Below are 13,578 nucleotides of genomic sequence, written 5' to 3' on the forward strand. Positions count from 1 at the left end.
ATAAGTACTGGACTTACAAGGAATAAGTCCTGCGGTCGATTTGCTCGACTGAAGGCGGTGCTCCAGCATGGCCGCAGTCAAATGACTGAAACAAGTAAAAGAGAGAGAGAGAGAGTAATAGAATTATCACAGTGTTATGGTTTCTTTCCTGCATGGATATGTTTGTGAGTAGTTAAGTTACCTTTTCGAGAGAAAGACTTTTCACATACATCACAGTGATAAGGCTTCTCTCCTGTGTGAATGTGTTTGTGAGAAATTAAGGTATAGTTCTGAGAGAAGGATTTACCACAGATATCACACACGTATGGCTTCTCTCCCGTGTGAACACGTTTGTGTTTGATTAAGACATCGCTCTGTGAAAAAGACTTTCCACAGATATCGCAGTGATATGGCCTCCCTCCTGTATGAATACGTTTATGGTTAGTTAAAGCATTGCTCCATGAAAACAATTTACCACAGATATCACAATGATATGGTTTCTCTCCTGTATGAATACGTTTGTGTTTACTCAAGTGGTAACTTTGAGAAAAAGATTTACCGCAAATATTACAGGGATAGGGTTTCTCACCTGTATGAATGCGCTTATGAGTAATTAAATGATGATTCTGAGAGAATGATTTACCACAGATATCACACTGATAAGGTTTCTCTCCTGTGTGAATGTATTTGTGAGTAGTTAAGTGGTGATTTTAAGAGAATGATTTACCACAGATATCACAGTGATATGGTTTCTCTCCTGTGTGAATGTATTTGTGAGTGGTTAGGTTTTGATTCAGAGAGAATGATTTACCACAGATATCACACTGATATGGTTTCTCTCCTGTGTGAATGTATTTGTGAGTAGTTAAGCTGTGATTTTGAGAGAATGATTCCCCACAGATATCACACTGATAAGGTTTCTCTCCTGTGTGAATGTATTTGTGAGTGGTTAGGTTTTGATTCAGAGAGAAGGATTTACCACAGATATTGCACTGATAAGGTTTCTCTCCTGTGTGAATGTATTTGTGAGTAGTTAAGCTGTGATTTCGAGAGAATGATTTACCACAGATATCACAATGATACGGTTTCTCTCCTGTGTGAATGTATTTGTGAGTAGTTAAGTGCTGATTATGAGAGAATGATTCTCCACAGATATCACAATGATAAGGTTTCTCTCCTGTATGAATACGTTTGTGAGTGGTTAGGTCGCTATTTATAGAGAATGATTTACCACAGATATCACACTGATATGGTCTATCTCCTGTATGAATATGTTTGTGAGTGGTTAGGTCACTATTTCCAGAGAATGATTTACCACAGATATCACACTGATATGGTTTCTCTCCTGTGTGAATGTAATTGTGAGTAGTTAAGTGGTGATTATCAGAGAATGATTTACCACAGATATCACACTGATATGGTTTCTCTCCTGTGTGAATACGTTTGTGAGTGGTTAGGTCGCTATTTCGAGAGAATGATTTACCACAGATATCACACTGATATGGTTTCTCTCCTGTATGAATACGTTTGTGAGTGGTTAGGTCACTATTTCCAGAGAATGATTTACCACAGATATCACACTGATAAGGTTTCTCTCCTGTGTGAATGTATTTGTGAGTAGTTAAGTGGTGATTATGAGAGAATGATTTACCACAGATATCACACTGATATTGTTTGTCTCCTGCATGAATACGTTTGTGAGTGGTTAGGTCGCTATTTCCAGAGAATGATTTACCACAGATATCACACTGATATGGTTTCTTTCCTGTATGAATACGTTTGTGAGTGGTTAGGTTGCTATTTCCAGAGAATGATTTACCACAGATATCACAATGATGTGACTTAACCACAATGTGAATGCATTTGTGAATAGCTAAGCTATGATTCTGTGAGAATGATTTACCACAGGTATTACAGCGATACGGCTCGACACCTGCGTGAATGTTTTTATGTGTGGTCAAACAAACCTTTTCAGAGAATGATTTACCACAGATGTCACAGCGATAGAGATCCTCTCCTGCATGGAAACATTTGTGAATCGTCTGTTCATCTTTGAGAAAGAAGGACTTGTTGCAGACATCACAGTGAAATGATGTTTTCTCTTCTTCTTCTGTTTCATCTTCAGTAAAATCAATCCTTAACGACTGTGTATTACAATTAATCTCATTATCACGTAATTCAAATTCCATTATTTTTCTCCTCTCACCACAAAGTCCAAATGTTTTTCTTTTTTTCTTCTTTTTTTTATATTCTATTCCCCAGTTATTTCTGTTGCTTGAAATGCTTAGCGGTATTTCGTCTGTCTTGTTGTTCTGAGTTCAAATTCCACCGAGGTCGACTTCGCCTTTCATTCTTTCGGGGTCGATAAATAAAGTACCAGTTTCACACTGGGGTCGATATAATCGACTTAATCCCTTTGTCTGTCCTTCTTTGTCCCTTCTATGTTTAGCCCCCTAGTGGGCAATAAAGAAATATATATTTCCATCAACTTTAATCATTGTCAATATCTGAGGGGGCTGCCAATTCCTTTGCAATCCAGGTTTAATTAGAATACATGATTGGTTTTCTTGCACCCATTCCAGGCAGTAAAGTACAGAAATGCTGCTAATAATCACACACCCAAAGAAAATCTTTTACAATTCTATAATCGATTTATATAAACAGGGTAATATTTCTTCTGTGTAGCATCTTAGTTTTATTTTAAACAATATATCATATATATTCATGATGTGTTCGATGTAAAATCTTCTTTTATGCTAAATATCCTCTCTGATACACTGAAATAAAAAAGAAATAACATGAGATATAGAATATACTTGAAAAGTAAAGATTAAATAATGAAAATTTTATTACATTTTTCTACTGATAAACTGGAGATACAAACCTTTAGCTGGCCAAATAAACGTTAACACGTCAGTCTGACAAACAAACAAGATTATAAGGTAGTCATGGGATGTGCTAAAAATAATAGCTAAATAGCTCTTAAATCACGCAGCAATTTTAAAAATTTTGTTTTGGTTTTTGCACAATCCTATGAATTACGAATTCGCAAGAGTTTTCTAAAAATTCCCCAAAAGTTTTGAACCAACGAAGAACGTATAATTTACATCTGCTGTTTATTTGTTGAGCGAAGCGGTCTTCGTCCCAGAGCTTGCAAGATGGAAGAAGTCGGAAACGTGGTCCTTTGCTATTCGTAAGACCCGCAGAAGAGAAAGCAGGTCAGCCCCCCCGACACCGAGAGCATCGAATGATGGATGAATGTGCATCCAGGCTTGGCTGTTGCGTAGGAAGTCGGGGAACAAGAAACAGGAAGAAAGAGTGAGAGAAAGTTGGGGCGAAAGAGTACAACAGGGGTTGCCACCACCCTCTGCTGGAGCATCGTGGAGCTTTAGGTGTTTTCGCTCAATATACACACACAACGCCCGGTCTGGGAATTGAAACCGCGATCCTCCAAACGCGAGTCTGCTGCCCTAACTGGGCCATTGCGCATCCACTTACATCTGCTGTATATGAAATACCAGAGGTTATTGTGTTAAAAAGAGCAAGGACTAATGTTTACTTGGAAACGGTTGATGATGATGATATATATATTTATTGCCCGCAAGGGGATAAACATAGAGGGGACAAACAAGGACAGACACAGGGATTAAGTCGATTACATCGACCCAGTGCATAACTGGTACTTAATTTATCGACCCTGAAAGATGAAAGGCAAAGTCGACCTCAGTGGAATTTGAACTCATAACGTAAAGACACATGCATTTCGCCCGTCGTGCTAATGTTGTTGCCAGCTCGCTACCTTTATATATATATATTGTTATATTTCGGAATGGTCATATTGCCAGTTTAGCCAATAAAAACACACGCACTATATATTTGGTGTTATTTTGCTTCAGTGATATTTATTTTTTACATTAATCTTAATCTTATTTCGGCCAAAGTTCTTTCGTCACACTCCTGTGACCGCATCAGTGGTTCTTTGTTTTCTTCTCACTTATTTGTGTCTCTCCTTACTAACAGTCAGCCATTTTGTATTTCTATTGTATGTCTTCATTTGTGCATGCTTATATCTCTATGTGCGTCTATGTTTAGTTAGTGTCTGTGTGTGTGGGGGGATGCCTGTAATATTTGTATCTTCTGTTTATATATGTTCATGTAATTTGTATTTTGTTTTTGTTGTTGCTTTTGTTCTAATTTTGTTCATGTGTTTACATCCCCCCATTATTATCAGTACACATGCTTGTATGTATGTATAACAACAATATTAGTAATAATAATAATAAATCTAATCGAAAAAAAAAAAAGAAAAAAAAATATGTATATATATACACATACACACACATATACACATATACATATACATACACATACATATATATACATACCTACATATATATATATATACATATATATACTTATACATTTCTATTTGTTTATTTATCTGTGTATTTATTATGTTTTCTGGATCCTCTATCGTCATATGTTGTGGTGTGTGCTATTGCTCCATTCTAGTTTTCTATTCAGGCTAGGTTTATTTTCTATTATATGTGTAGCTTCTGTAATTTGTCTAATTGTTGCATCTGTTCTATGTGTGGACAATATCTTAATCTCTATGTTATTGATTGATCTCCCGTGTGTATGTATGCATATATAAAAAATACAAATTACAAGAATGTATATAACCAGAAGATACAAATATTACAGGCATCCCCCCACACACACACACTAACTAAACATAGACGCACATAGAGATATAAGCATGCGCAAATGAAGACATACAATAGAAATACAAAATGGCTGACGGTTAGTAAGGAGAGACACAAATAAGTGAGAAGAAAACAAAGGACCACTGATGCGGTCACAGGAGTGTGACGAAAGAACTTTGGCCGAAATAAGATTAAGATTAATGTAAAAAATAAATATCACTGAAGCAAAATAACACCAAATATATAGTGCGTATGTTTTTATTGGCTAAACTAGCAATATGACCATTCCGAAATATAGCAATATCTGTTTCAACAAACGACTTCACATAAAAAATCTTACACAACAAATATTTAAACATACATATATATATATATATATATATTGGTAAAACGGTAAGATAACAAAAGAAAGAAAGAAAGAGACCTCAATATTATGTAAATAGAGGAAATTTATCTATAAAATAATATGTTACATTACTCAATAGTCAAGATAAAACTCTCAGTTTCAGATGCCGAAGTGGAAATCCACAACACCATCTCTTCGGTTATCTGGCCATCTGAAAAAACGCTATGAAAAAATACCGTTATATAAAGGGAAATTACTGTATTATAATTCTGCGCGCGAAAACCCACGTGCGTACTTATACGTCACTATGCAAACGTACACATCTTCACTCGCATTTTTCGCCAAATATATACAACCTCATACACACACACATGCGTACCGTAAAAGTTCATACATACGTCTATATACGCACAAACACAAGAAAAACCATGGTTAAAGGTAACAGAAAAAAAAACATAAGGAAGTATACAAAGCATAAAAACCACGTTCATATACGGACATGCCCCTATGCACTCATACACACACACACGCCCATATATGTACATACCCGCACATATTTATATACGCATACATACACACGCATATACAAAAAATGAATATATATATGTCCCCCCCCCCCACAAAAATGGAAAAATACTAAGTAAAAACGTCTATATATATATATGTGCATTTTTATGCCCGCACACACACACACACATATATATATATATATATATATATATACATATATATGCACATATATATACACACACACAAAAGTTGGCGATTACAAAGGAATTTCACAAGAATCATATATATAGTGGAAGCCGCTTATTGTGATCATTTCCGTACAGCATTGGCCAACACCTAACAGATGACGTTAAACAAATATAAAGTCTGAACCAATTCATTTTGATAACAATAACCGGCTGATAACGTTATCCGCCATTCCGTTTGACCGCCACTCCATTCCTGCCCAGCCTACATCAATACACAACAAACTACGGCATTTCTATAAATCGCAGTATTTGCTATACAACGTCTTCAATCAGATCGTATTCCTCTCCAATATATATACATATATATATAATAACTTACCCCTGATGCTTAATAAATAAATAAATATTTATTTACTTTCGATTTCGTCTCCAAAGAATTGAGGAAACGTGACCAGCCGGAAGTAAGTTGCGTCATGTGACTTAGACTCTTTAATATATGAAACCACAAAGAGTGCTGCTGACACAAAAGCGAAACTAAGAAGGAAGGGGGAACGTAATATTGTTGTTGACTATCACCATGGTTACTGTCTAAGCGGAAGGCGCATGGCTCGGTGGTTCGCGCATCGGGCTATCAATCGCGAGTTAGTGAGTTCGATTCCCTGGATCTTTTCGCTGTTCCACGTTGCCAGCGGAATCCTCGGCGACTCACGGGAATTCCGGAGCAGGGGATTCAGTTGGTCTTACACCTGAATCCTCATCGGCGAACGACGGAGATCCACGATGTATAAAAATGTCTGTATAGGTATTGATGGAAATGGTGAGGATATTAAGAAATGGTTAATAGCAAAATGTGGGAAAGAAAAAAACTGGAATGGGCAGTGAAAAGGAAAACGAAACAGAGAAAGAAATTATATAACTTTGTTTAAGTAATATTTTTAGTCCTTCCTTTTTTCTGAGTTGTGCGTTAGATATGAAATTAGATATGAAATCATTCGTATCTAATTCCGGTCTCCTAATAATTATCAGTTATAAAGCGGAATTGATCAAGGGATAAAGATTTGTATGAAACTATAGCAGGAAGTAAACGGAATTTGCAAGACTGAACGGTTAATGGACGAGGGGAAGTAACTCTTCCTTCAACAAAAGTCCTCAATATTTTTATATAGCTTCGGGTTTAAAAGACAATTAATTAATTCAGCAAATTGTTAGAAAGGATCACAAAAGTACAGCCCCCAAAATTACTGCAGGGCTTAATCACCGCCTCAAGTACCCAGTTTCCACAAAAACTTTTTGCTGGGAGCTGCACAAAGCCGGATTTCAAGGGAGGGCTGCAATCAGAAAACCACTACTTTCAAAAACAAACGTTGCAAAGCGTTTAGAGTGGAGTAAAAACCTACAGAAATTATCCCTAGAGCAGTGGAAGAATGTTATTTTCTAGGACGAGTCATCCATTACCTTATTTCCGACAACCGGCCGAGTATACGTGTGAAGAGAGCCAAAAGAAGCATTTGACCCAGACTGCCTTCTTCCAACTGTTAAACATGGAGGAGGATCTGTAATGATCTGGGGAGCTATATCTTGGAAATCTGCCAGCCCAATGGTTTCCCTCCTTGGCAGAATTAATAGTCAAGACTATTTAAGCATTTTATCTGATCAAATTCATCCTATGGTTGTGGATCTGCTTCTGGAGGGAAACACAAGCTTTCAGGATGATAATGCACCAATTCACACAGCTAAAGTTGTTACTGAATGGCACGAGGAACATTCCAAAGACAGAGATGAAAAACTCTTCAATGAAATTCCTCATCATGAATTACAGACTGTTATGAATGATTACGACCCCCAAAAATTTACAAACACCTTTTGTAGCCCAGATGTGAACAAATAATTTATTTGTTCACGCCTGGGCTATATCATCATCCTCATCATGATCATTTAGCGTCCGCTTTCCATGCAAGCATGGGTTGGACGGTTCAACTGGGGTCTGGGAAGCAAGAAGGCTGCACCAGGACCAGTCTGAACTGGCAGTGTTTCTACAGCTCGATGCCCTTCCTAACGCCAACCACTCCATATCTGCGGCAAATTCTTCACTCAAAACGATGTCTTAACTAAGCACAAACGTATCCATACAGGAGAGAAACCTTACCATTGTGATATCTGCGGTAAATCTTTCTCGCAAATAAATAACTTAACTACTCACAAACGCATTCATACAGATGATAATCAATATCATTGTGATATCTGTGGTAAATCCTTCTCTCAGAATCATCACTTGACTGAACACAAATATATTCATACAGGAGATAAGCCGTATCACTGTGACACCGGTGGTAAATCTTTCTCTCAGATAAATAACTTAAACACTCACAAGCGTATTCATACAGGTGAGAAGCCCTATCACTGTGATACCTGTGGTAAATCTTTCTCTCAAATAAATAACTTAAACACTCACAAGCGTATTCATACAGGTGAGAAGCCCTATCACTGTGACACCTGTGGTAAATCTTTCTCTCAGATAAATAACCTAAACACTCACAAGCGTATACATACAGGTGAGAAGCCCTATCACTGTGACACCTGTGGTAAATCTTTCTCTCAGATAAATAACTTAAACACTCACAAGCGTATTCATACAGGTGAGAAGCCCTATCACTGTGACACCTGTGGTAAATCTTTCTCTCAGATAAATAACTTAAACACTCACAAGCGTATTCATACAGGTGAGAAGCCCTATCACTGTGACACCTGTGGTAAATCTTTCTCTCAGATAACTAACTTAAACACTCACAAGCGTATTCATACAGGTGAGAAGCCCTATCACTGTGACACCTGTGGTAAATCTTTCTCTCAGATAAATAACCTAAACACTCACAAGCGTATTCATACAGGTGAGAAGCCCTATCACTGTGACACCTGTGGTAAATCTTTCTCTCAAATAAATAACTTAAACACTCACAAGCGTATTCATACAGGTGAGAAGCCCTATCACTGTGACACCTGTGGTAAATCATTCTCTCAGATAAATAACTTAAACACTCACAAGCGTATTCATACAGGTGAGAAGCCCTATCACTGTGACACCTGTGGTAAATCTTTCTCTCAAATAAATAACTTAAACACTCACAAGCGTATTCATACAGGTGAGAAGCCCTATCACTGTGACACCTGTGGTAAATCTTTCTCTCAAATAAATAACTTAAACACTCACAGGCGTATTCATACAGGTGAGAAGCCCTATCACTGTGACACCTGTGGTAAATCTTTCTCTCAAATAAATAACTTAAACACTCACAGGCGTATTCATACAGGTGAGAAGCCCTATCACTGTGACACCTGTGGTAAATCTTTCTCTCAAATAAATAACTTAAACACTCACAGGCATATTCATACAGGTGAGAAGCCCTATCACTGTGACACCTGTGGTAAATCTTTCTCTCAAATAAATAACTTAAACACTCACAGGCGTATTCATACAGGTGAGAAGACCAATCACTGTGACACCTGTGGTAAATCTTTCTCTCAAATAAATAACTTAAACACTCACAAGCGTATTCATACAGGTGAGAAGCCCTATCACTGTGACACCTGTGGTAAATCTTTCTCTCAAATAAATAACTTAAACACTCACAAGCGTAGTCATACAGGTGAGAAGCCCTATCACTGTGACACCTGTGGTAAATCTTTCTCTCAAATAAATAACTTAAACACTCACAGGCGTATTCATACAGGTGAGAAGCCCTATCACTGTGACACCTGTGGTAAATCTTTCTCTCAAAAAAATAACTTAAACACTCACAAGCGTATTCATACAGGTGAGAAGCCCTATCACTGTGACACCTGTGGTAAATCTTTCTCTCAAATAAATAACTTAAACACTCACAAGCGTATTCATACAGGTGAGAAGCCCTATCACTGTGACACCTGTGGTAAATCTTTCTCTCAAATAAATAACTTAAACGCTCACAGGCGTATTCATACAGGTGAGAAGCCCTATCACTGTGACACCTGTGGTAAATCTTTCTCTCAAATAAATAACTTAAACACTCACAGGCGTATTCATACAGGTGAGAAGCCCTATCACTGTGACACCTGTGGTAAATCTTTCTCTCAAATAAATAACTTAAACACTCACAGGCGTATTCATACAGGTGAGAAGCCCTATCACTGTGACACCTGTGGTAAATCTTTCTCTCAAATAAATAACTTAAACACTCACAGGCATATTCATACAGGTGAGAAGCCCTATCACTGTGACACCTGTGGTAAATCTTTCTCTCAAATAAATAACTTAAACACTCACAGGCGTATTCATACAGGTGAGAAGACCTATCACTGTGACACCTGTGGTAAATCTTTCTCTCAAATAAATAACTTAAACACTCACAAGCGTATTCATACAGGTGAGAAGCCCTATCACTGTGACACCTGTGGTAAATCTTTCTCTCAAATAAATAACTTAAACACTCACAGGCGTATTCATACAGGTGAGAAGCCCTATCACTGTGACACCTGTGGTAAATCTTTCTCTCAAATAAATAACTTAAACACTCACAGGCGTATTCATACAGGTGAGAAGCCCTATCACTGTGACACCTGTGGTAAATCTTTCTCTCAAATAAATAACTTAAACACTCACAGGCATATTCATACAGGTGAGAAGCCCTATCACTGTGACACCTGTGGTAAATCTTTCTCTCAAATAAATAACTTAAACACTCACAGGCGTATTCATACAGGTGAGAAGACCTATCACTGTGACACCTGTGGTAAATCTTTCTCTCAAATAAATAACTTAAACACTCACAAGCGTATTCATACAGGTGAGAAGCCCTATCACTGTGACACCTGTGGTAAATCTTTCTCTCAAATAAATAACTTAAACACTCACAAGCGTATCATACAGGTGAGAAGCCCTATCACTGTGACACCTGTGGTAAATCTTTCTCTCAAATAAATAACTTAAACACTCACAGGCGTATTCATACAGGTGAGAAGCCCTATCACTGTGACACCTGTGGTAAATCTTTCTCTCAAAAAATAACTTAAACACTCACAAGCGTATTCATACAGGTGAGAAGCCCTATCACTGTGACACCTGTGGTAAATCTTTCTCTCAAATAAATAACTTAAACACTCACAAGCGTATTCATACAGGTGAGAAGCCCTATCACTGTGACACCTGTGGTAAATCTTTCTCTCAAATAAATAACTTAAACGCTCACAGGCGTATTCATACAGGTGAGAAGCCCTATCACTGTGACAACTGTGGTAAATCTTTCTCTCAAATAAATAACTTAAACACTCACAGGCGTATTCATACAGGTGAGAAGCCCTATCACTGTGACACCTGTGGTAAATCTTTCTCTCAAATAAATAACTTAAACACTCACAGGCGTATTCATACAGGTGAGAAGCCCTATCACTGTGACACCTGTGGTAAATCTTTCTCTCAAATAAATAACTTAAACACTCACAGGCATATTCATACAGGTGAGAAGCCCTATCACTGTGACACCTGTGGTAAATCTTTCTCTCAAATAAATAACTTAAACACTCACAGGCGTATTCATACAGGTGAGAAGACCTATCACTGTGACACCTGTGGTAAATCTTTCTCTCAAATAAATAACTTAAACACTCACAAGCGTAGTCATACAGGTGAGAAGCCCTATCACTGTGACACCTGTGGTAAATCATTCTCTCAGATAAATAACTTAAACACTCACAAGCGTATTCATACAGGTGAGAAGCCCTATCACTGTGACACCTGTGGTAAATCTTTCTCTCAGATAAATAACTTAAACACTCACAAGCGTATTCATACAGGTGAGAAGCCCTATCACTGTGATACCTGTGGTAAATCTTTCTCTCAAATAAATAACTTAAACACTCACAAGCGTATTCATACAGGTGAGAAGCCCTATCACTGTGACACCTGTGGTAAATCATTCTCTCAGATAAATAACTTAAACACTCACAAGCGTATTCATACAGGTGAGAAGCCCTATCACTGTGATACCTGTGGTAAATCTTTCTCTCAAATAAATAACTTAAACACTCACAAGCGTATTCATACAGGTGAGAAGCCCTATCACTGTGACACCTGTGGTAAATCATTCTCTCAGATAAATAACTTAAACACTCACAGGCGTATTCATACAGGTGAGAAGCCCTATCACTGTGACACCTGTGGTAAATCTTTCTCTCAAAAAATAACTTAAACACTCACAAGCGTATTCATACAGGTGAGAAGCCCTATCACTGTGACACCTGTGGTAAATCTTTCTCTCAAATAAATAACTTAAACACTCACAAGCGTATTCATACAGGTGAGAAGCCCTATCACTGTGACACCTGTGGTAAATCTTTCTCTCAAATAAATAACTTAAACACTCACAGGCGTATTCATACAGGTGAGAAGCCCTATCACTGTGATACCTGTGGTAAATCTTTCTCTCAAATAAATAACTTAAACACTCACAAGCGTATTCATACAGGTGAGAAGCCCTATCACTGTGACACCTGTGGTAAATCTTTCTCTCAGATAAATAACTTAAACACTCACAAGCGTATTCATACAGGTGAGAAGCCCTATCACTGTGACACCTGTGGTAAATCTTTCTCTCAGATAAATAACTTAAACACTCACAAGCGTATTCATACAGGTGAGAAGCCCTATCACTGTGATACCTGTGGTAAATCTTTCTCTCAAATAAATAACTTAAACACTCACAAGCGTATTCATACAGGTGAGAAGCCCTATCACTGTGACACCTGTGGTAAATCTTTCTCTCAAATAAATAACTTAAACACTCACAAGCGTATTCATACAGGTGAGAAGCCCTATCACTGTGACACCTGTGGTAAATCTTTCTCTCAGATAAATAACTTAAACACTCACAAGCGTATTCATACAGGTGAGAAGCCCTATCACTGTGACACCTGTGGTAAATCTTTCTCTCAGATAAATAACTTAAACACTCACAAGCGTATTCATTCAGGTGAGAAGCCGTATCACTGTGATACCTGTGGTAAATCTTTCTCTCAAATAAATAACTTAAACACTCACAAGCGTATTCATACAGGTGAGAAGCCCTATCACTGTGACACCTGTGGTAAATCATTCTCTCAGATAAATAACTTAAACACTCACAAGCGTATTCATACAGGTGAGAAGCCCTATCACTGTGACACCTGTGGTAAATCTTTCTCTCAGATAAATAACTTAAACACTCACAAGCGTATTCATACAGGTGAGAAGCCCTATCACTGTGATACCTGTGGTAAATCTTTCTCTCAAATAAATAACTTAAACACTCACAAGCGTATTCATACAGGTGAGAAGCCCTATCACTGTGACACCTGTGGTAAATCATTCTCTCAGATAAATAACTTAAACACTCACAAGCGTATTCATACAGGTGAGAAGCCCTATCACTGTGACACCTGTGGTAAATCTTTCTCTCAAATAAATAACTTAAACACTCACAAGCGTATTCATACAGGTGAGAAGCCCTATCACTGTGACACCTGTGGTAAATCTTTCTCTCAGATAAATAACTTAAACACTCACAAGCGTATTCATACAGGTGAGAAGCCCTATCACTGTGACACCTGTGGTAAATCTTTCTCTCAAATAAATAACTTAAACACTCACAAGCGTATTCATACAGGTGAGAAGCCCTATCACTGTGACACCTGTGGTAAATCTTTCTCTCAAATAAATAACTTAAACACTCACAAGCGTATTCATACAGGTGAGAAGCCCTATCACTGTGACACCTGTGGTAAATCTTTCTCTCAAATAAATAACTTAAACACTCACAGCGTATTCATACAGGTGAGAAGC

The 13,578-nt window shown here is 37.6% G+C and overlaps 3 protein-coding genes across 3 annotated transcripts; 1 reads left to right on the forward strand and 2 right to left on the reverse strand.

Moving 5' to 3' along the window:
• LOC118768282 (putative zinc finger protein 66) lies at positions 1 to 677 on the reverse strand (the record flags this gene model as incomplete). Its single annotated transcript, XM_036514452.1, has 1 exon — positions 1 to 677. A coding segment is annotated over one exon (543 nt), but the record flags the coding sequence as incomplete, so codon positions are not given.
• Positions 678 to 1,367: 690 nt separating this feature from the next.
• LOC115225570 (zinc finger protein 2 homolog) lies at positions 1,368 to 2,168 on the reverse strand (the record flags this gene model as incomplete). Its single annotated transcript, XM_036514474.1, has 2 exons — positions 1,799 to 2,168; positions 1,368 to 1,678 (listed from the first exon to the last, which is right to left on the reverse strand). Coding segments are annotated over exons 1-2 (681 nt in total), but the record flags the coding sequence as incomplete, so codon positions are not given.
• A 4,164-nt stretch (positions 2,169 to 6,332) lies between these two features.
• On the forward strand, positions 6,333 to 13,521 carry LOC115225571 (zinc finger protein 208-like; the record flags this gene model as incomplete). The annotated part of the gene is made up of 4 exons (XM_036514475.1): positions 6,333 to 6,374; positions 7,843 to 10,549; positions 10,800 to 11,891; positions 11,975 to 13,521. Coding segments are annotated over exons 1-4 (5,388 nt in total), but the record flags the coding sequence as incomplete, so codon positions are not given.
• Between the last annotated feature and the right edge of the window lie 57 nt (positions 13,522 to 13,578).

Source organism: Octopus sinensis, linkage group LG28 (assembly GCF_006345805.1).
Source record: "Octopus sinensis linkage group LG28, ASM634580v1, whole genome shotgun sequence".
NCBI lineage: Eukaryota > Metazoa > Mollusca > Cephalopoda > Octopoda > Octopodidae > Octopus > Octopus sinensis.